Source organism: Amyelois transitella, chromosome 26, assembly GCF_032362555.1.
Source record: "Amyelois transitella isolate CPQ chromosome 26, ilAmyTran1.1, whole genome shotgun sequence".
Taxonomy (NCBI): domain Eukaryota; kingdom Metazoa; phylum Arthropoda; class Insecta; order Lepidoptera; family Pyralidae; genus Amyelois; species Amyelois transitella.
Window position 1 is genome coordinate 2,142,810 of NC_083529.1, and position 23,053 is coordinate 2,165,862.

General features: G+C 36.2%; 3 protein-coding genes across 4 annotated transcripts; all 3 read left to right on the forward strand.

Moving 5' to 3' along the window:
- The first annotated feature begins 1,727 nt into the window (after window positions 1–1,727).
- LOC106138467 (axoneme-associated protein mst101(2)) lies at window positions 1,728–21,185 on the forward strand. Its single transcript, XM_060951827.1, has 11 exons — window positions 1,728–1,811; window positions 3,419–3,570; window positions 11,681–11,761; window positions 12,852–13,016; window positions 13,659–13,821; window positions 14,699–14,879; window positions 15,687–15,874; window positions 16,424–16,588; window positions 17,135–17,347; window positions 20,601–20,692; window positions 21,054–21,185. Exons 1-11 carry the CDS (start codon window positions 1,728–1,730, stop codon window positions 21,166–21,168), a joined length of 1,599 nt encoding a protein of 532 aa, XP_060807810.1. The 3' UTR covers window positions 21,169–21,185.
- Window positions 5,649–6,690, forward strand: LOC106138508 (acyl-CoA Delta(11) desaturase-like). The gene has a single exon (XM_013339678.2). The coding sequence runs from the start codon at window positions 5,676–5,678 to the stop codon at window positions 6,672–6,674; it is 999 nt and encodes a 332-aa protein (XP_013195132.1). The 5' UTR covers window positions 5,649–5,675; the 3' UTR covers window positions 6,675–6,690.
- Window positions 17,794–19,909, forward strand: LOC106138507 (uncharacterized). Of its 2 annotated transcripts, XR_009657406.1 has the most exons (3): window positions 17,794–17,930; window positions 18,367–19,594; window positions 19,777–19,909. XR_009657406.1 is itself a non-coding variant. In XM_013339677.2 (2 exons), exon 2 carries the CDS (start codon window positions 18,391–18,393, stop codon window positions 19,504–19,506), a length of 1,116 nt encoding a protein of 371 aa, XP_013195131.2. In that variant the 5' UTR covers window positions 17,794–17,930; window positions 18,367–18,390; the 3' UTR covers window positions 19,507–19,670. The 2 variants fall into 2 exon arrangements, 1 of the variants encoding a protein (XP_013195131.2); XM_013339677.2 differs by lacking the exon at window positions 19,777–19,909 and having other exon boundaries at window positions 18,367–19,670.
- Window positions 21,186–23,053: the final 1,868 nt, after the last annotated feature.

Genomic DNA, 23,053 nt, shown 5'->3' on the forward strand with positions numbered 1-23,053 from the left:
GGAACCACACGGCACTGCCGGGAACCACACGGCACAATTTTCATACATATTCGGCACATATATGCTTGTGTCAGGATAAACGGAGCGCACACTGAGTGGTTTAAGATTGAGAAAGGCTAACGCCTTTCTGCCTAACGGCAAGGATGTGTTGCGTCACCGTGGCTGTTCAACCTATTTATGGATAGTTGTTTGACAGATTTGAAAGAGTCTGAAAGTGGATTAAGGATGAATGAGTTACTCGTCGAATGTCTGCTCTATGCCGACGATCAGGTTATACTGGCGTCATCAGCGGAGGAGTTACAGGAGATGGTAAACTGTATGCATGAAGCTTTAAAAGAGAAAGGAATGAAAGTGAACGTAAGTAAAACTAAAACACTGGTTTTTGAAATGGAGAAAGAAATGACAGCATGTAATATTTTGATTGGAGGAGAAAATGTTGAGCAAGTGAAAGAGTTTGTATATCTAGGATCAAAGTTTACATCAGATGGCAAGTGTGATAGTGATATTGAAAGGAGAGTGAACGCGGGGAACATGGTGAATGGAGCTCTGCATGCCTTTATGAGCAGTCAGAAACTATCCAAAAAGGCTCGACTGGCTGTGCACAGGGGCGTGTTGGTCCCGACATGCCATACCCAACTTTCACTCCCATACATTAGTATGGGAGTGAAAGTTGGGTATGGCAAAAGAAGCACGAAAGCAGAATAAATGCAGTGGAAATGAGAACGTTAAGGAGTATGTTGGGTGTGAAATTGAGTGACCGGATAAGGAACAGCGTGATAAGGGAATGTTGTGATGTGAAAGAAGATGTAGTTACAGGAATAGAAAAGGGTATGTTGAGATGGTTCGGTCATGTGGAGAGGATGAATGAAAACAGGTTGACTAAGAAGATATACATGGAGAGTGTGGAGGGAAAGGTCGGGGTGGGAAGACCTAGACGAACATATCTTGATCAAATTAAGGACGTCCTGGTAAAGGGTCAGGTCAAAAGTGCCCGAAACCGCCGAGCTTGCATGAAGAGAGTTATGAATGTGGATGAAGCAAAGGAAGTGTGCAGGGATCGTGGCAAGTGGAAAGAGGTAGTCTCTGCCTACCCCTCCAGGAAAGAGGCGTGATTTTATGTATGTATGTATGTATATATATATATAAAAAAAAAACAAAAAAAATACACAAGTTAAAATATAACAAAGGTACAGCCTATTAACTCGCTGTAGACTGATGTGTGAAGACAGACAAGACAAACATCTAAGGCCCAGAAACTGAACTTGACGTTACGAGAGATCGAACCCGGGACCTCGTTTTATATAATATGTTATTTAACGAATTCAAGAAAGTAAGTCAATGTTTTGATAGACTTAAACATCACTGTTGCCATGTCAGTTACTTTTCAAACGTAATGTAAAAAGCAATATTATTTACTGGCGAGAAATTTATTTAAAAACATGTAACTAACTCTAAGTGAGAAGTCTTTAGTAGGTACCTTGCAACTTGCTTTCGTTGTATAAAGTATTTTTTTTTTATTTACAAACATCAGCATCATGTTTTTATTTAAAACTTTTAGAAATATGTATGAAAATTAAATTACTTAAATACTTTTTTATTTACAATACTGACAATTAAAAAGTAACTATTTATGAAGGACATCAATCAACTTTCTATTCATTTACATTGTGTTGAAATTTGTTGAAAATTTTATAATAATCGCTACCAGTTGAGAAGTTTATTATAAAATGTTCGAGCCACCTCCGCAGCCTCCTCGTCAGAAGATCCCTAAGGATGGTCTTGGGCCTAGGGGCGTCCCGGATTGTTATTACGTAAGTACTACCTTTCATAAAAAGATATTTTATAAGTAAAATAAAGAAGTATTTATGCGAGTCATGGGAAGTGGAATAATGTAATATCTCACTTCGAGAGTGAGGCGTGATGCATCAATAATTCCTTGCAGACATTTATTATCCTCCCGATTTTTTTTTTATTTTGATTTATGTCGCACGATAAACTGTCGCTGTCCCATTACAAATCATAATTAGCGAAATAGCGATAGTTTGTCGCGCGATAAAAACGGCATCGCGCGTGCCATATTGTTATATTTTTACCGTCGGGAAGACTCACCTTTGTAAAGAGGAAAATAAACGTTTTATTTTATTTATTTAACTATGGACCCCGTTGGCTGGCGTAATATCTAATGATAACAGGATCGTCATTGTCGCAGTCATCTGGTTGAATCTGCTATATCATTAAATGACTACCCCTATTATAAAGCCGCAACGACCTACTGTTAAACAAAAAAATTAAGTGAAATTAGCTGAATATTAACACCAAAATCAAGGTTACTTAAGTAAGGATTTCGGTAAATCAAGTTCAGTCAAGATGTTTCAACATTACCTACATTCGACGACTTGACGACCTATCCTTTAGTCATCGTAGTAGTCATTCAATTGAATAGCTAGTCATTCAATCAAATACCAGATTTAACCAGATGACTGCGACAGATATATATATAACTTAATGGTTACTTAATTAACGAAAACATTTTATTCTCTTGATAAATTTTCGCGATAAACATTGTCTCGTATCATGCTATATCCGCTTTGCTTTTTAAATTTTCAATTGAGCTAACTTATTAGATGAGAAATGGGATCTTAATAACTAAGTACCTACAACTGATGATGTGATTTCCAAATTGTAAAACTCCATCGTTTTTAAACTCAATGTTTAAACTTGTCACATATTTCGTCTTAAGCTTAAGCGTTTCGTTATGTAAGACTCGAAGGCTACGTTTAGCTTAATTAAGTCTTAAGCTAAACGTAGCCTTCGAGTCTTGGTACTATGGCTCTACCTACCCCGCTAGAACTGGGGGAAATCAATAGCAATCCATACTAATATTATGATATGAAAATTTTCTATTTGGGTGAATAAATTTAACATCAAATTTTTCGATGGCACATTCAAGTCAGAACAGGCATTCAACAAAGTATAATCCCAACTAATATTCAAAATACGAAAGTAAATTTATTTGTTTGTCTGTTGTCTCTTCACGCGTTATCTACTGATTTTTTTTTTTAAATTTTGAGTAAGTATGTATAATAACTAGCTGTCCCGACAAACGTGGGTATGAAAAAAATGATGTTGGCTGATTCTCAGACTGAGTATGTCTGAGAATCGCCCACCATCTATTTTATGCTCACAAAATTTCATGAGAATCGTTCAAGCCGTTTCGGAGAAGCACGGGAACGAACATTGTGACACGAGAATTTTATGTATAAGATGAGACTAGAGAAGAACATTGGGTACTTTTTATCCCGATAAAAAAGTACCCGTGTGATTTGCAAGAAACTTTTATCCTTTTGTAGGTGGCGCTAAATTCGCGCGGGCGAAGTCAGGGTTAAAATCTAGTCTCATAATTAACAACTGATTTCAGACATCCAGGGTATTGAACTCTACGTTTCGCTACGTGAAGTTTGTGAAGAAACTGCGCGCGGAAGAAGAAGAACAGAGGAAGGGCGCTGAAAATAAACTTAAAGAGTTGAAGGACCAGCAGTTGAGCGACTTCTTCATCAGCTGTGATAGGAAGTAAGTTGGTGGCATAATAATCAACAGTAGGTAAGTCCCGAAATGGCCCGAGCTTGACATAATGGCCAATGTGAGACAATGTGCATTCTTCCACGATTTAGATTTAAGTGATCTATGTATATTTGTAAATTGACGTCCGATGAAAATGCTGCAGTGTAGTTTGTTCCGCCGCTTCTTCTACACATGCGCTTTGGAAGCGGTAGTAGTTATAATTAGATTTAAGTTATGTGACGTCAATAACTGATACCTTCTATCCAATTTTGAAAATAAATCTATTCTATTCTATACATAAGTATAATCACGTCTATATTTCTTTGCTGGGTAGACAGTGAGTCTTGTAAAGACAGGAGGTCACGTTCAGCAAATGACTTTATGATGGAAATGAGATTCAAATAGTGACAGGTTGGTTTGAATAGCGTATCGCCTACAAGAGAAATTTCTATGTAGTTTAAAAGATATCCTTTAGAATGTTAATCAAGTTATGGGTCAAGTTTCCCTGCAAAGGTTTCGGAGGTCAGACGGGAGTCGCTTCGTGTAAAAATCTCTTCATAACCTAGGTAATCTAATGTGCTTATTCTATTATTCGCGTCTCAAGACAATATCGTTGTATAACGTGAAGTGATTATTTAACAGATGGTTTTATGGTAAGTTAGAAGGTATTTATGTAGGTATAAACCGAAATACGGAATGAACTAGGAAATAAAATTATATATTTATTGTTTTGCATTATGTTTTGTATTCTCATAAATCTGTAATTACTACACAATTAGGCTCCATAAAACCATAGACAGTAAATGGTCACTTATTAGTTAGGTACACTAGTTGTGCCCGCGTGGAATAGTTATTTTGGGCATCATTCAAGGATGAATAATTTTCCCCAATTTTTCCCACATTCTGTATTATTATTTTTTTATTTATTCACTCCTAATAGTTGCAGCGTGATGTTATATAGCTTTCGTCGATAAGCGATCTATTCAACACAAAAAGAATTTTTGAATTCGAACCAGTAGTTCCTGAGATTAGCGCATTATTTCAAACAAACAAACAATCAGCTTTATAATATTAAATATAGATTATAACGCCTACGCTACGCAGGCGTTCTGTTTATTCTAAGAACTAGTTATTTAATCAATACACGATCTATACAAACATTGTGCAGAGTACATTGTCCTGTATTGATATTCATGTGTATGTAGGTATGTATGTATGTACGTGAACATGCAATGCACGCACGACTCACTATTTTTGTACTTGGCTCGCCAGCGCAGACAGAGTCAGGTTAAATTTAGGTCTTATGTTTTATTTTGCAAATTATTCTGTACGTAGGTACTTAATGTGTAGGCAGTTATTTCTTTGCCTTCAAACAAAAAAGATACCTATAGGAACTAATCAATTCAAGTTGAACAAATACTGCGATAAATTGTCTTAAAATTTTTGTGAAAATTATATCTGGGGAAATGGGTATATCTCTTTTTGGTATGACAATTTATGTATTTAATAAATTTTATCAGTAACTTAACTTTCTCCTTAACGCGTAGAGTTCCGCGGAAGAGATCATTCAATCTTTAATCTTTATGCAGCTGAACGTGATTATTTGTGTGTATGTTCCTTAGTGAATCTTTGCGTTCAAGCATTAACCATTCCTTACAATCTAAGTAGGTATTATTTATTTGTTCAATCGACCAATAAATATAAACAATTAAGTAACCGAATGTTGAACAGTCGAAAATTTCAAATGAATTGATAGCAAATTGATATTTTAAACTTGGTCGGGTTGCTCTGGAAATCAAACCCGATACCACTGGATTGTTATGATGACCAAACCACTGACGTGATGCTCAGAATCAAAGAGCGAGGAAATTTCCTCACACATTGAAATAACTTATTAAAGTTACAGTTATCTTACAAACTCAGCTTATTTATTAAGTAATAGTAATTCGATTGTTTATATAATACTAATTACATTAAAGATAGTTTCCCTTCAACTCTGCGCCCGATACGGAGAGTATTAATGTGATCTTTAACCTTTTTATCGGCAGCCGGCCGGCCGGCTTGATACGCTTCATTTATTTTAATTTGTTGCTGCCCCAAGATTGTCAGTCGCGATGGAGTCCCACAGTGAGGAGGCCGTGCCGTTCAAACATAAGTTAGTCAAACACAATGTCATCAAATTCGGTTATATGCACTTAGCAGCTCTGTACGGAGTGTACCTGTGTTTTACTTCAGCTAAATGGCAAACACTATTATGGGCGTTTTTGTTGTTGGAATTCGCGAAGATCGGAATCACTGCTGGGGCGCACCGGCTGTGGTGTCACCGGTCCTACAAGGCTAAATTACCTTTGGAAATCATCTTGCTGATATTCAACAGCATCGCTTACATGAACACGGCCACTTACTGGGTAAGAGATCATCGAGTTCACCACAAGTTTGCTGATACGGACGCCGATCCGCATAATGTTAATCGCGGCTTTTGGTTCTCCCAAATCGGGTGGCTTTTCGTCAGGAAACACCCAGACGTCGTCGAAAAAGGAAAGACAGTTTTCATGGACGACATACATAAGAATCCTTTGTTGAGGTTCCAGAAAAAATACGCTTTCTTCGTCATCGGATTATGGGCGTACGTGATACCAACTGTGGTGCCCATGTACTTTTGGGGTGAATCTTTGAACAACTCGTGGCACATCTGCACCATGCTTCGCCACGTTCTGACAATCAATCAGATTTTCCTCGTGAACAGTATCGGTCACTCCTGGGGGAACAAACCTTATGACAAGAACATTAGGGCGGTGGAAAATATCGCTGTTTCTTTGATGTCGACAGGGGAGTGCTTCCACAATTACCACCACGTGTTCCCGTTTGATTACAAAGCGTCAGAGCTTGGTATGACTAAATTCAATGCAGCTACTATGTTTATCAACTTCTTCGCGTGGCTCGGATGGGCTTATGACTTGAAGACAATACCTGATGAGCTGATCATTGCGAGATCTAAGAGAACTGGCGACGGAAGAAATCTGTGGGGCTGGGGCGATGTAGATCAAACAGAGGAAGAAACTAAAGGTGTTAAGTATTTGTATACGAAAGACGCGAAAAAGATTGACGATTAGGAGTTCGTGTTTTTTTTACAAAATATGTATTGTAATCTTTAATAATGCCTATTGAAACTTATTGTCATAATGTTTTTCGTGCCAATGATTTTCATTTTATTGAATAAAATTAATTAGATGTAAAATAATTGTTTCTTTTTAACCGCTTAACGCGCTTCGTAAAAAAATTCGTCATAAAAAAACAGTCTAGTAGCTTTTCAATAATGAAAGGAAAAGTAAAATTCAATTTATTACTTAGCTCAATAAATAAAATCATAATTTTTTTCTCTTAGTTTTACGATATTTTTTCTTTGTTGTAATGAGTTCACTGTAAAAAGAAACTGATGCATAGATATCACCAATTCATTCACAAAGAAGTAAATAGTCCCAGGCAGAAGCTGCCCAGTCTAGTTTCAAAGTACACATCTCAACGGGGCAAACGACCGTGCGCCTGCCTTAGCCAATTATAGAACAAACTCGTTCCAATGAATGTGGGTACTTACTCGCCATTTACGACGTGATCGAGATGCCTGCGATGAAAAATGTCCATGTCACCTGTTATAGTCAAATACGAGGGCCCGGTTTTTAACACCAACCTAATTTTACAAAATACCTTTTTAACTTTAGTACCCAAGGACATCGGAAACAAAAACTGCTTCCGATAGTATATTAAGTAGTATTTGTTACCTGTCACTATTTGAATCTCAATTCTTTTATTAAGCCTGTCAGCTGAACGTGGCCTATCAGTTTTTCAAGACTGCTGGCTCTATCTACCCCGCAAGGGGTATTTGAATGAAGGCTTGATTATATGAATGAATGAATGAATATTTGTAGTACATGTAATAAAAGAATACTTTCTTTAAAAATTGGCATCATCTGACACGTTGTATGGCATGGTGTAGGAAAACAAAAAAAGAACCTCTTTCAAAGAAACAAACGAAGTATTATTTAAAAGTTGATCAGATCGATGAATTTGCTTAGAAAATTTAGGTTGTAAAGAAAATCGAATACTGCGATTGCGTGATTGAGAATCGGGCTCCATGAAGTATAACTAAATATTTATAGGAAGAAAGTGAATGACTGACTGACATATCGTCTAGGGACTTGAAATTTGTGGCGTGTAGGTTATTTAAGTAGTCAAGGGTGCACTAAGAGATTTTCCAAAATTCCCGCGGGAACGGGAATCATGGTTATTTTTTCGTTTTGCGCGGGCGTCATTTAGTTTATTTACGAAAGAAAAATAATGAAATTATGAGAATACGACCATTCAATTCCTTCCTGTGACTCAAAAATTCAAATTAGATTTTTAACAATAACATAAGACAAAGACTTCATCTTCCTACTTCCCACGATCCCTGCATACTTCTATCACTTCATCCACATTCATCACTCGTGAACCGTAATAGTTAGGTACCTATACAAAAAATGTTTTGGTCGTCTTAAAAATTACTTGTCGTAACCTACTTATTTTACATACAAATTGTATTATAATGTATTTTCGTACATAGTTCTTTCACAAGAATTAATTCGAAGGCTATCAATCTGATTCATTGGAAGATTTACATACAAAAAGGTTTATTTAGGTGACATTAAGACAGTACATTTTTTTACTTACGGATCGCATTGGCGGTCGTGCGTGATGCGCATAAATACCTACACATGTTCACATTAGTTTGAATACCAACCGACATTTTTACATTGAGGGAAAACATCGTGAGGAAACTCTTGTCTTGGGCTACCAGCCTGTCACTATTTGAATCTGCCGCCTTTTACGACATCCATGGATGGAGTGGTTTTGTATTCTATCCTAAAGTGCTGAAAACCACATGACATTATTAAAGCAACCAATAATACTTTTATCCCATGTGATAATATTCATCGTTATAATTAGGTAGGTACTATGGAGTGGAAAGATACCAACAGCTTTCTGATAAAAAAAAATATAATAAATATTAATTGGGATACTTAAACAACTACTTAAATAGCGGGCTACGACATCGTGTGATAATCTTTCAATAAGGTCTTTATTGTATAAAAATTTTTGCACAGCCATATCAGATACCTACTAGTTTCTGCGCGGGAGTTCCCTCATACATACATATGGTCACGTCTATATCCCTTGCGGGCTAAACAAAGCCAACAGTCTTGAAAAGACTGAATGGTCAGCTATTTGGCATAATGATTGAATTGAGATTCAAATAGGTTGCTAGCCTATCGCTTTAAAAAAAAGAATCCCTAGTTTGTAAGCCTATCCCTTAGTCGCCTTTTACGACATCCATGGGAAAGAGATGGAGTGGTCCTATTATTTTTTCATTGGTGCCGGGAACCACACGGCACACAGAGTTCCCTCGCGTGGATATATCCAGTATTATTGAGTTAATTTGGGAATTTATGCACCAAGCGGTTTGTATTTTAATCACCTCCTACGGAGAAAAGAATTGTTATTCTGCCTGAAAATAGGTTACTCTAAATTATCTTATATATAAAATTCTCGTGTTCGTTTTCGTACTCCTCAGAAACGGCTTGACCGATTCTCATGAAATTTTGTGAGCATATTGAGTAGGTCTGAGAATCGGCCAACATCTATTTTTCATACCCCTTAGTGATAAGAGTTGTCCACCTTTAACATTTTTAACTAGAAATTTATATGGCAAAACAACGTTTGCCGGGACAGCTAGTTATTTATATTATTGGGTTAGTCAGGTTTTTATACGTAGCGTCTTCCGTCTGACCTCCTCAACCTTTGCAGGGGAATCTAAACCGAATTGGAGCGTGGTTTCACATCCAGTTGCCTGAATGCACAAGTTGCCTCTCAATTTTTTCCCTCGCCGTAAGAGCATCGGTTAGTTTCTCAAAATGAACAAAGATATTTAGCCCTTATCGACTCGTGCTAAAAACATTGTTTATTGTTAACTTTGCTCTCGCCGCGCACTTTATCAATAATCACGCGACTCAGTATCTAAGTACTTACATTATTATTATACCCACTTGCTAACTTATTCACGCGACTTCATTCGCATGGGGTACCACAAATAGCACATGTAATAAAAACTGAAAAACTGACAGACAAAACTGAAAGACCACGTTCAACTGGTTGGTTCAATACATAAAGTATGAAATCGATGTGTATTAAATAGTTAAGTTTGTTTAAAAAAATAGATAAATTTTAGTTAGGTACTTTCGCATGAGAGTGAATAATGCTAAGATTAATGTAGTCCTGACGATAAGAAGATTTAACAATAACAAAAAATGTACGTGACCGGTACCGGCTTAATTATAATTCATTAATGAATATTTATTTCTGAGAATAATCGCGGCATTTTGAAAGGTGACATTCAATTTAAACATTCGAATATTTCGAATTTAACGTGATTGGGTGATGGGCATATCACTTTGTTTTTTTTTATTATTTAATATTATGCTTTGTCCTCTGAGTCACGGTCACTGGTTTTAACCTCTGTCTTAAAAAATCACAACAAATTTGACAGACATTCTTTATAGCTTAATGATAGGATTGATACATATTCAAACAGTGACAGGGTGCTAGCAAGTTCTTCTTTGTTTTCCTATTTTAATTGTTTAGCGATGGGTTTTATTCGCAATGTTAGTGAATTTTTTCTAGCCTGCTGGTTTCTTTTGCTTTTTATGGGATACAAAATAGACCAGGAGTTTAAGGGTTTCATTTTAAAGTCATAATTACAATTTAATATGTATTTAAATCTACCCTTAAATATTGTTATTATATTATTTTAGATAGGAGAAAATATGTTCCACAAATTTGGTAAATAAGGCTATTGTTTGTGCTTTTGTCATAGCCTTTCCCTTGATTGTCTTTTACAATTTGCACGTTGTAAAGAGAAGCAGCTCCCGCACAATTTGTTTTTCTTCGTTAGAAGATCATCACGTTAACAATGGGTAGCAGCAGTAACAAATAGCATTGGAAATATTGGAATAATAACTAACCTATCTACTTTTTTCTGATGTAAACACCAGCAGAGCGGAAAGAGAAATCATGGAAGTGGCAACATCCGCATTATAAGAGTTTACGTGCAATGGGAATATAATTTTTACAACTAAAAAAAGCTAGCGAAATGCGGACGAAGCGAAAGAATGCAGGGATCGTGACAAGTGGCAAGATGTCTCTGCCTGCCCTTCAGGGAGAGGCGTTATTTTTTGTATACATACATACATACATATGATCACGTCTTTATCCCTTACGGGGTAGACAGAGCCAACAGTCTATATATATGTATATGTAAAAAGCTGGATTCTAGACTTAAATGAGGTAAAGTTCTATAACATAGGTAATACCTATGTAAAAATGAGCGTGGGTGGTCAAGTCGGTAAGGTGCCCGGTTAAAAAGCTCCGAAAAAGCGGTTCGAATCCCACCGCGGCCATGTACCAATGACTAGCTTCTTTTTTAAGTTATGTAAGTATATTAGTTCGAATAGGAACCGATGCTCTTACGGTGAAGGGAAACATCGTGAGGAAACCTGCACATTCAGACAACTGGGTGTGCAACCGTATGATCCAACATGGATTAGGTTCTCCTGCAAAGGTTGCGGAGGTCAGACGGAAGTCGTTTTGTGTAAAACCCTGACTCACCCAATCCAGGATCCATAGTCAAGGGCTTACCCCGGGCTCCTAGCCAGTGTGGTGAGGATGCAACCGGGAATAAAAAACCAGGAAGAAAAAACGTATAACCTATGTAAGTACCTAGGTGGTTTTTATGAAAGTTTATGAGTACATAGTTTTCTACATCTACGCTCAAATCATTCATTTTTCCAACGCCGGAAACCGGTGAACCGGATGAGTTTTACACTACTACTAAAAACTTCTATGCTACCTACTTCTATCATCAAGCCAATAAGCTGAACGTGGCCTATCAGTCTTTTCAAGATTGTTGGCTCTGTCTACCCCGCAAGGGATATAGACGTGACTATAATGTATGTATGTATGTAAAAACTATGTTCTGGAATATTCCTGAAATAGGTACCCTGTACCCTGTGTGTGTGTTAACTTGCAGGTCTCTCATCAACAACGTGGCTCGTCGAGTCGACCTGTGCTTGCAGTCGTACCAAGAAGATCTGAAGCGAAAAAGGATGAGGTATGAATAGATAACATACATACATACATATGGTCACGTCTATATCCCTTGCGGGGTAGACAGAGCCAACAGTCTTGAAAAGACTGAATGGCCACGTTCGGTTATTTGGCTTGACGATAGAATTGAGATTCAACTAGTGACAGGTTGTTAGCCCATCGCCTAAAAAGAATCCCCAAGTTTGTAAGCCTATTCCTTAGTCGCCTTTTACGACATCCATGGGAAAGAGATGGAGTGGTCCTATTCTTTTTTGTATTGGTGTCGGGAACCACACGGCACATGAATAGATAAGTTGATAAAAAGTATATCTTCTTTTTGACCATAGACAAAGATCACACATAAATAAAATAGACAAGAACATTATAAGAACTGAAGTTTGTGACTGCTTGCTGCAGCAAGAAAAAAAGGCTATAATGCTCAGTGATTGAAATGTCAATAAGCTAGCACGCACTTTTTTTTCTTCGCTGGCAGACAAGCATGGAAATTATGTATGGAAAGTATATAATGTTGCTATTGTCATTGTTGTACTAGGCCCGAGTTGTGTTATAATTTATAATTATTTATTATCACAACGAAGCTCCGGTTGAAGGTTGTTTAACTTTCGCTCACACGACCTGATAACAAACACGTGACTGTTTACTCTAAATAAATAAATGAGAACGTTATTTGATATGACGGACACAAGGGTACTATCAAAATCTCTCATTACTATTAATTAACTACGTACCTAATCCCCACTAATAACAAAGGGAAACGATTTGTATTTTTATATGTTTGTAACGAATAAACTCAAAGCTGCTGAACTGATTTTCACGAAATTTGGTACAGATATAGTCCTTAAGTCGTGACATACGCTATTTTTTTTTCTAAAATTTTACACGGTCTTTTTGCGTCCCGTCCCAATTTGTTTGCGATACAAACGTCATTTGTTCCGATTGGTAACTTTTTCTAGTATTTCGCACTATACCCATACCTCCACTACTTATAGCCCCACCACACATAGCTCCACCAATTTTACCTTCGAGCTGAATCTCTGCAGGTTTAAATTGCCCGCCCAGTCCGTCCAACACAACTTATGTTATCTCTTATACAGATTAATGGACCTCCTTCAATTCGAAGAGGAGGAGAACATACGTAAGTTCGTCGAGCAGACACAAGCGGGCGCCGAGGCCGTGTGGCAAGACAAGAAGGACAGGCTGAAGTATTTGCTGGAGAAGAGGAAGAAGGAACACGAGGAGAAGTATAAGGACACACCGCTGTAAGTATTGCTGGCTACTGCTTATACTGCTACAGAAGGTAGATTGTTGTAATCGCAAGAGAAGAAGAGTCTTAAATTTATTGCTGGAAAAGAAACATGATGAGAATTACAAGAATACGCCTCTGTTAGTAATTCTGGCAAAGCTGTACGTTGCCGCTCTTTGCCGTGTAACAATGACTCTTTGCTGTATTACATACATTAGTTTGTTTGCTAACAGATCCTCTAACGGTGAGGGAAAACATTGCGAGGATCTGTACGCACATTCAGGTAAAAGTTGGAAAGCCAAGAATTTCTTAAGTCATGTGGCTTTCTTATTTGACAGCAACAACAATTCAGCTTTTAAGTCATATGTGGATTCTGAGCTCCTCTCGTAAACGGACGTCTAGTCACGTCATCGGACTGACTCTTCTTCTTCCTCGCTTTAGTCCCGGTTACATCCTCACCACTCTGGAGAGGAACCTGGGGTAAGCTCTTGACCATGAATCCTGGATTTAGTGAGTCAGGTTACTACTCGAAGCGACGTAATCGGCACTAACGTCAGAAAAGTGATGACGTTGGAAAAGGGATGACTTTGGGTATAAATAGAATTAACAAATAATATTAAAACAATATAATAATTTTCTTCTATTTTTAAACTTCTAGGTCGAAATGCGTACACGTCCTACCGTGCATATACAAGTTGCGAGCGAAAGAGGCAGAAGAGATACAACTGTACCAGATGAAAGAGAAGCAAGCTATGAAGATGGCAGAGAAGGAGTTCGACAAAATGTGGTACGAAGTCACCATGAAAGAGTCTGAAGCTCTGGTGAGGTCATAAAATAAGCGATTGCTGTATTTTTGTACGTAAGAAGATTTGATCAAAGTACATTCATTTAAGGCACTTAATATGAATGTACCTTGATCAAATCGAGATGCCGTGTGGTCGCTTTAAAAATAGGGCATTATTTTTATCAGCATTATAAAAGTTTTAATAAACTAATGCGTACTCTTCTTAAGCCAAACAGCTGAACGTGACCTATTATTATTTTCAACACTGTTCGTTCCTGTAATACCCTCCTTTTACAGATTCCTGACTACCATTCTCAAACCTACGGTAAGTCCTTTTCCGTGTTGGCTGCTCGCCTTTGGAATAAACTGCCCCTTCTTATAAAATTGTCCCCTTCTTCTAATTCCTTCAAAAATAAACTTAATAAATTCTTTCTCGAGTCTTGAATTGGTTTTGAAGTTAATTTAGAATATTAAATGTTTATATATTTTCTTTATTTATTTATTTGTATTTTACGTATATAATTGTTGTGTCTTAAGGATAATTCTAGTAAAAGAACTGTTGTTCACCCTTGCCTCAATTTTGTTTATGATCCTCTTACTGTCAGGTTGGCTGGAAGAGATCCCACTTAGGGATAAGCCCGCCTTTGTACTGTACTGTTTTTATTTGTAATGTACTCCTTTAGTGAACAATAAAGCATTTACTTACTTACTTACTTACTGTTGGCTCTGTCTACCCCGCAAAGGATATAGACGTTATTATAAGTATGTATGTTTTTTTTTTATTCGAGCTGCTTCGCGGTATCTAATGGTATAATAATCAAAGGCGTTAGCCGCTCGTTATATAGAAAAGCTTTCGAGCGTTTGACACTTGGCTAAGGGGGCAGATCAGGTCAAGAGTACTGTTCTTATTCCAGGCAGCTAGAATGGAACAAGACGCGATAGAACGTCTCCGCAAAGACCAGGAATGTAAAGAGTACGCCGATTACCAGTTGAGACAGAGAGAGATACAGCGCGAGAAAGAGAGGGAGATGCTGAAACAGGAGGCGTTGTGGCTGAGAAGCATTTGGGACCAGGATATTAAGAAGGAAGAGGAAGGTAGACTTTTTAAATAATATCAAAATACAAACACATACATACAGGGTATATGATCACGTCTTTATCCCTTACGGGGTAGACAGAGCCAACAGTTTTGATAAAACTAAAGGCCATGATGAGCTGTATGGCTTTATTATGGAGTTGAGATTCAAATAGTGACAGGTTGCTAGCCCATCGCCTAAATGAAGAATCCCAAGTTTATAAGCCCATCCCTTAGTCTCCTTTTTGGACATCCATAGGAAATAGATGTAGTGGTCCTATTCTTTTTTTATTGGTAAGCTTATTTTTAGTATAAAAAATACCAAAGACCAATAACGCGAATTGAAATAAATCGTCAGCTAGACCCGACAAAGCATTCTAGCCTCAGGATTCAGGAAGTTATTCATAAGCGAAATAGCCCTAAAATACAACTATAATAGTACAATACGATACGCTGTGGCTATTGAGAGGTTCCTTATATAATCGAAATGGTGAATAAAGATAAACGTGACCGGCAGATTTATCAACGCAGGGTCTTCTTGGTACCAATTGCTCTCCCGTGTAAGTTTATTGTAAAAGTCGACTTAGAGAAAAAATACCTAAGGGTCGCAGAGGTCAGATGGGAGTTCAGTATTATCCATTAATGAATCTTAGTCACAGACATATCTAAGGACTAATTAAGGACCGTGGACGAATGATGTAATCAGGCTATATATATATTTTGGGCTAAAAATCTTTACGGAGAAATTTAAAGATCTCGGAATAACTTCGAAAAAAACAAAAAAAAAAACACTGAAAACCTTTTTCGTAAAAATGACTTTCTTTCAGCCGAACGAAAACGTGCCGAAAGCCGTAAAGTGATGGCCGACGAGCGCAAAGCCATGATAGAGGAGCGCCAACAAATCGTGGCTCAAAGGGAGGCTGATGCCAAACTGATTGGAGACACTTGGGACTCTTTAGCGGGACAGGGCCTTGCTGACGAACTGGCTAAGATTGAACTGGCTAGGAGGAAAGAGGTTGGTACACTTTTTTTTTTTTTGTTTTAAATATGTATCGAACTCTTGCATAACTGGCTAGAAAGAAAACGGATGCTATTTTTTTTTCCTGTCGTCTATTTGAACTGATCGAAAAGGTAAGGGATTAGTCCCGTGCTGTTTTTGTTTGTTGTTCGAAATTTGAAATTAAACAATGATAGAGCGTCAACGGGCCGTGGCTCAAAGAGAAACCGATGAAAAATTGATTGGAGACACTTGGGATGGCTACGAGGAAAGAGGTCGTTGTTCTATATTTGCTTGCTGTTCGAATTACAAATAACCCTTTCACTTCACTAACTGCCTCCGATTGCCATTGGCCCGCTTTGTACCCTGTTGATAATGAACTGTCTAGGACATAAGTCTAGGAAGTAGCTAAGAAGTTTGCTCAAAACAATTTAAAATTGAATGTTTCATGTCGCCAATATAACTAATTTCGGTTTATTAACCTTTTTTATTTTTGGCATTTGCATGCCAGCCTAATTCTTTTAAATGCATTAATAAATTAATTCTACTATAATCTTATCTTTTCAGCGCGAACTAGATGAATGCAACCGCAAAATGATCGCGTTGAAGGAAGAGCTAGCTCGCGAGGACGTAAAAGACGATCACATGTACGTGGAAGAAGCCCAAAGGATGCAGGAAGTCGTGGACAAGAAGAGGTGTGAATACCAGCTGTGGTCACAGAAGACCAACAGAGTATGTAACTTAGCTTTAATACATGATAAAGTATTGACGATCAGACAAAACATACTCTGGAAATGTGGCAATCGAATCTGTTCTGATCTAAACTGAACTGACCCAATAAGGGTTGGGCTCGTCCTACAATGGTTGTGGTGATCAAACGGGAGTCCCTTTGTGTCTGTCCTGTCTTAAGCACACACAGCAGGCTTCTCTTCAGATTAATTTTAAAATTAAAAAGCAGTGGACTGTAAAAATAACATAAAAACGTTAGTGTTTTCTTTTTCATTCCCGGTACCTATGTATGTTAGTACATTCTAAGGAGCCTGTGTGCATCAAAACCCTAGTTCAGCTAAAGGCAACAAGTGATGTTTTTTTCTTTTTAATTTGGAATATTTGTCTTTTAATTTATTCCTACAAAGAGGTGGAATTCAGAGTTTAAGTTCTCTATTCCATTGATTACATTATAACTAAACTGTCACTTATCCTAACATTTTATAACCATATAACTACTTAGGTAGGTATATATATAACTTTATGAAACTGATTTTTTTGTAAAAATAGGATGTCCGTAAAGCCATGATAGACCAAATCAAGGATCGCAAACTCGCTCGTGAGAATTTAGCGAAGAAGATGAAGGAAGAAGACGATTACCAAGAGCAGCTGTTTGATCAGCTGAACCGACTCGTCGACCATAAGAAGTTGACAGACGCGCAGACGAGGAAGGAACATCAACGGGCGCTGGTGCAACAAATTGAATATAATAAGCTCTTGAAGGTAGGTTATTGCGTAGTATCCATGTGTAACGTATAAAGTTATGTGTGAGTTTTACTTTCATAAAAAAACGATTTCGATGAAATATAACCTGGAATAATATGTATTTTTTATCTCGAAATTCCCACGGGAAAAAAACGCCGGGGCGCAGCTAGTATTATTTAAGTATTCAAACATCTCAGTTAAGTTTAATGATAGTACCTAACGATTGCTTGGAGATTAATTCCATTAATTTGAATTTTATGGAAATCTCATTATTCTCATCATTACATCTTATGCCACAATATTATTTTATCATAACAATATCCATTTGAAATTGGGAAACCAAGTCCAATTTGAAATAAAAAAATAGTTGTATCGTGATTAATATCACCATGGGGTTTAATAAACTGCTACAAATTTTGATTGCCGGCAACACCTTTAACATTTGACATTGACTTTTGATTTATGTGACATTGACAACATTATTTTCTGTCATTTTTATACAACTTTTGTTGATAAAAATATTTAGAAAATAAATAGCAACAAAGTGAAGAAATTTATATTTATATAGAACATCTTCAATTCTATCTATTTTAAATCAGAAGTAAGTATTCGTAATCGTAAGGTGTACCTATACGTTTACTCAAGTTGTTCGTAGAATATTGTGAAATATTTAAGCTGGCACTCATGTCAGACAAAAAGCTGAAATACCAAAACGAGATAAAACAAAATATTATTCACCTATCTACCTCTATGTATATAATCTAAATTATGAAACTATATCTATATTCCTATTTTTTGTATTAGAATGTAAAGATAATAATTACTTGATACTGTGATATTATATTTTGATAATTTAATACTTTGGTAAGTACCTACAAAGGATAGGAACCTACTTTAATATAAAATTAAGATAAGTACAGTAACTAATACTTAATGAAAACAGTTCACTGTAACTTAGGAAATATTACATTGCAACTTTTGTAAAGTAAATAAGAGAAGCTGTAAAAACTTCTTTAAAGAAAACATTTTTTTTGCAGGTCAATAACCCGGATATAATCAATATGGCCGAGCGAAACGATGATAATTTTAATGATATAATGTTTGAGATAAATGTTCAACAAATACCTAGAGTAGTAAACAACATTGCTGAACCAAATGATGACAATTTTAATGATTTGATGTTTCAAATAAATGATCAGCAAGAACACCGGGAGATCGCATCTTTATCCAATGATTCCAATTTAGGATCATCACTTACAAATTATGGAATAGATCGAAATAATCCAGAGGAAAATCAACAGTATATCAGAGAAAATGAAGATCCACATGCAATTATCCAAGGTATAGGTGTTGATGCTATGTTTATAGATGAAAATGTAAGAGATGATAGTGGTTTAGCCAGTTCAATATCTAAAACAAAAGAGAGTGAATTTGTACCTCAAATAATAGAATTTGAAAAAGAAAAAACTGCAAATACTCAATCTCTGTTGAATGAAAGTGACATTGAAGATGTAGAAAATATCCTAATAGCAGAAGAAGCTACCTATGATGAAATACATAATTTATCTGAAGAATTGCAAGATATGGGATTATCTACATTTGATTTGGCAATAGAAAGGGGGTTTCATGACCAAGCTAAGATTTATTATGATGATGTTATATCAAAAGGTCAAAAATTAAGAACAAAATTTTTGAAATCTGAAGATGAAATAAATAAAGCATCAAGTGAAAAAACTGGTCAGAACAATGTAACTGAAACAGATATTTCAGGTTTAGGAAATGGTTACTACAGCAAACAGTTTGTATATCAACAAATTTACATGTTACAGATGGATTTCAAAGAATACTTGAACTGTATTGAAAGTAATGATTATAAGAAATTATTGAAAAAACTCCAGTATAAAAATAATAGACTTAATGAAGTGGAAAAGAAAATTGAAAGGAATATTAACACAAAGAAAAAACGAAATGATGCAATGCTAAAAGAAGAGACAATAAACATGATAAGGAAATTTATAGAGCATTTGGATAGTTTTGAAAGTCAGTTCAAAGATTTTATCTTAAAACTAGCCAAGGATATGAATAGTATTCCTGAAGAGAGTGGATGTGGATCTGTGAATGAAATACAAAACAATGACAATGATGATAATGCTGAAGGCGCAGTTGGTTATTCATAACGTCTTTAAATTACAAATGAACAGGATACAAGTTATAAAGGAACAATTGCTTTAAAAAGGCAATTATAAATATTACCAAAATTCCAATCTGGTTATAACTTAAAATGTGCCTTTTTTAAAAAGGAATTTCATTGTAATAAATTAAGAGATTCATGTTTTTTTTATACCCATAAATATTATTTATACAGTATACAAACTTTAGACATTATGTCAATACTAGCATATAAAGTTATTGCACATTATACAATTATAAATATTACCAAAATCAACCTGGTTATAACATAAAATGTGCCTTTTTAAAAGGAATTTAATTCTAATAATTTAAGAGACTCATGTTTTTATACCCATATATTATATATACAGTATACAAACTTTAGACATTATGTTAATACTAGCAGATAAGGTTTTTTACACATTACTTATATACATATACCTATACATTTTTTATTATTTACACAAATTGTGGATTTTTACAATTAACAGCTCCCCAAACTACTAACCAACAATGACAGACTGGATACTTTATAATGTATCACTAATCCAAGTGGAACAAGTAATACGATAACTTGCATGAATCAACTACATAAGTGGATAAAATATTTATGAATTAATAACCAGCTATGTATAGAGAAAACAACAATTTTCGTAACTGGTTATGAAACATGGTTACAGAACGACAAGTAAATTCCATTTTCGTAACTATTTATCAAACAAAAAAGAAAAACATTATTTATTTTTTATTTCCTCAAAGCAAACATGTTCGTATCTGGTTATCAAAGATCAGCTACGAAGGTGGTCGGTGTACAAGTCAGTATGAACTTTGACTGTATTATATGTTCTAAAAAGAAAAAAAAATTCCATCCATCAGCTAGATGCAATAATATGAGGAGACTAATTATTTTTGTTAATTTTTCACCTCGCGTCCCGCTTGCATGAAGAGTTATGAATGTAGAAATGTGTAACCTATGTCTGCCTCTTCCAGAATTTGATAGCTATGTGTTTTTCGTAGGCGATTTGTGACAATGCAATATTTTTTCTAGAAACAAGGTTTTGCGTTGAATTAAGTAATTAAAAGTGGATTGTTTATTTTCTAGGAGCGCGCTAGACAAGAGGAGTTGGACCAAATTAAGAAGTGCCAGCAGGCCACCGAGGATTACCAGAACGAAATAAAGAGAATGCTGAACCGGTTAGCGTATTATATTTTTAATGCTCACAATGTATTACTTATTTTTAACTATTGCATTGCATTAATATGTACCTACTTAGGTACTATTTAAAAAAAAATACAGTTATTAAACGGGCACGTACTTATAACGTACCTTTATTTTATCTCTATAATTTCGTATCATGTTACAATAGTCACCGAGCGACTAAAACAGCGGACTACTGCTCCGTCTGTACGGACAGAATTTCTTCTACTAGTTGTTGTTTCATAACGCATTCAGCGATTTATCCGGCAAGGCGGGTTGACCACGCAAGCTCTCTTACTTTAGGTATATCTACCTACCTAATAACTTAGAACTACGATGAATAAATTTTATTTCCAGCCCATTCTTCAGTGATGAAGTGCATCCATTTATGAAGCAAATGGCTAAAGGGTTGACGTTGCCAAAGAAGTGTCCTTGCGGGAAGCCGAATTATTGTAAAGACTGCGATGAGTGATGTGTTTTCTGTATTTTAATCAATTGTTTCTATTGAATTCTTATTATTGTTGCATAAAGTATTTGCTTTGCTGCGATTTTCTCTCTTTCTCTTTTACCACTCCAAGTAACCTTATAGCTAGAAAGAGAAAGAAGATAAGGCTAGGTACAGGTAATACTTTCAAAATATTGCGAATATAGTGGAAGGCATTGGCACCGTTGGGTTTTAGTAGATTCGTATTTACTAGGTTCTTTTCTTCGAAGCAATTCTGCAAATAAAAAGTACCTATCGCTATCATCTACATTCATTCCTCCACGTGCAAGCTCGCCAGGACCAATCCTGACTACTCATCTTCTTCCTCCTGGCCTGAGTCTCGGTTGCATCCGCAATACTTTGGAGAGAAGCTGGGCTATGCGTTTGACCACGGATCCTGAATTGTGTAAGTCACGAAGCGGCCGCCATCTGACCTCTTCAATCTTTACTGGTAAACCTAACCCGTATTGGATCGATCTGGTTACACATTAAGTTGCCTACACAGATACATTAGGTTACACATAGTCATTAAGTAAGAGGTTAGTAAGCAATGGTTAGTACCCATTAAGACTACTGTAAGTACATAACGTTCTGTCTCTCTGCGCATCAAGCATTTTAACCGAGCATAGGCACCGATATGACCATCTACGCTCCTCAACGTCAACTTTTTAAATTAATGTTTTTAAATCTGTGTTTTAGACTTTATAAAAAAAACTGCCATGCGAGATGCATGGTCTTAGTATGAATTGAGCCTTACTCGTAACAATTATTACCTCTAAGTTATTACCCGTTGAACTTGACCCGCTGGACCTAAATAAGAGTGACATTGCAATGAGTACACAAAGCAAGGAAGGTCGCGACGGGTCGGAAGTACTGCGTTTTGTGTGAGTGTTTGCTTATCTGTCTCTCCTAAATTGGTTTTCATGCAGGTAAAGGTAATGTTGTTAATTGAATACCTACTTGTAATCACGTTTATATCACTTGCGGGGTAGACAGATCCAGCAGTCTAATACTGAAAGGCCGCATTCAGCTGTTTGGCATAGTGATAGAATAGTGACAGGATGCTTGCCCATCGTCTAAAAAGAATTATCCCAAGCCTATCCCTTATTCACCATTTATGACATCCGTGGGAAAGATATGGAGGGGTCCTGTTCTTTTTTTCTATTGATGCCGGGAATCACACAGCTTACTGTTGCAAAAAATAAAATATACCTAGGTACACCTACTTACATAAAATTGTACCATTTTTAAAAATAAAATTTAAATTCCAGTGGATAAAAAAAATGCATGGGGTCATCTTTCATTTCACTAGATAATCTCTTCCCACAAGTTCATCTTTCCGAAATCTACCTTTTTTGTCTTTAACTACTTACCCGGCACTACCATCTTTTCTACCTAAGTATATCATTACTATATTCACTAAGTAAATGACGTAAAAAATCATTGACAATGAATTTCAACGGACAAGATGTAGATATGGTCTAATTTTAATGCGCGGCGCGTGCTCGCGATCTCATCGTTGACGGTAATATGTTAAATAGACGTGCGATATCGTTGTACAGACAAACACAAATAGTACAAAGAATTATTAAAAACGATTTTAAAAAAAAGGAAGATGTCTCTTAACTTGAACAGACAAGCACAGAAGTGCGCCAATGAACTCAATACTGGATGCAGTTTAAAATACAAAGGAAATTGCGGTAATACGGACTACAGGCATCGAAGATCATCGACTGATGGCGCAACTGAAGAAATACGCACATAAAAAGGCAAAGACACAAATGTTTCAGAAAACAAGGTTCGTACCTACATACGAACTTAAATAAATAGAACTACTACACATACTTAAATAACTAGGCTACAACAAGAATAT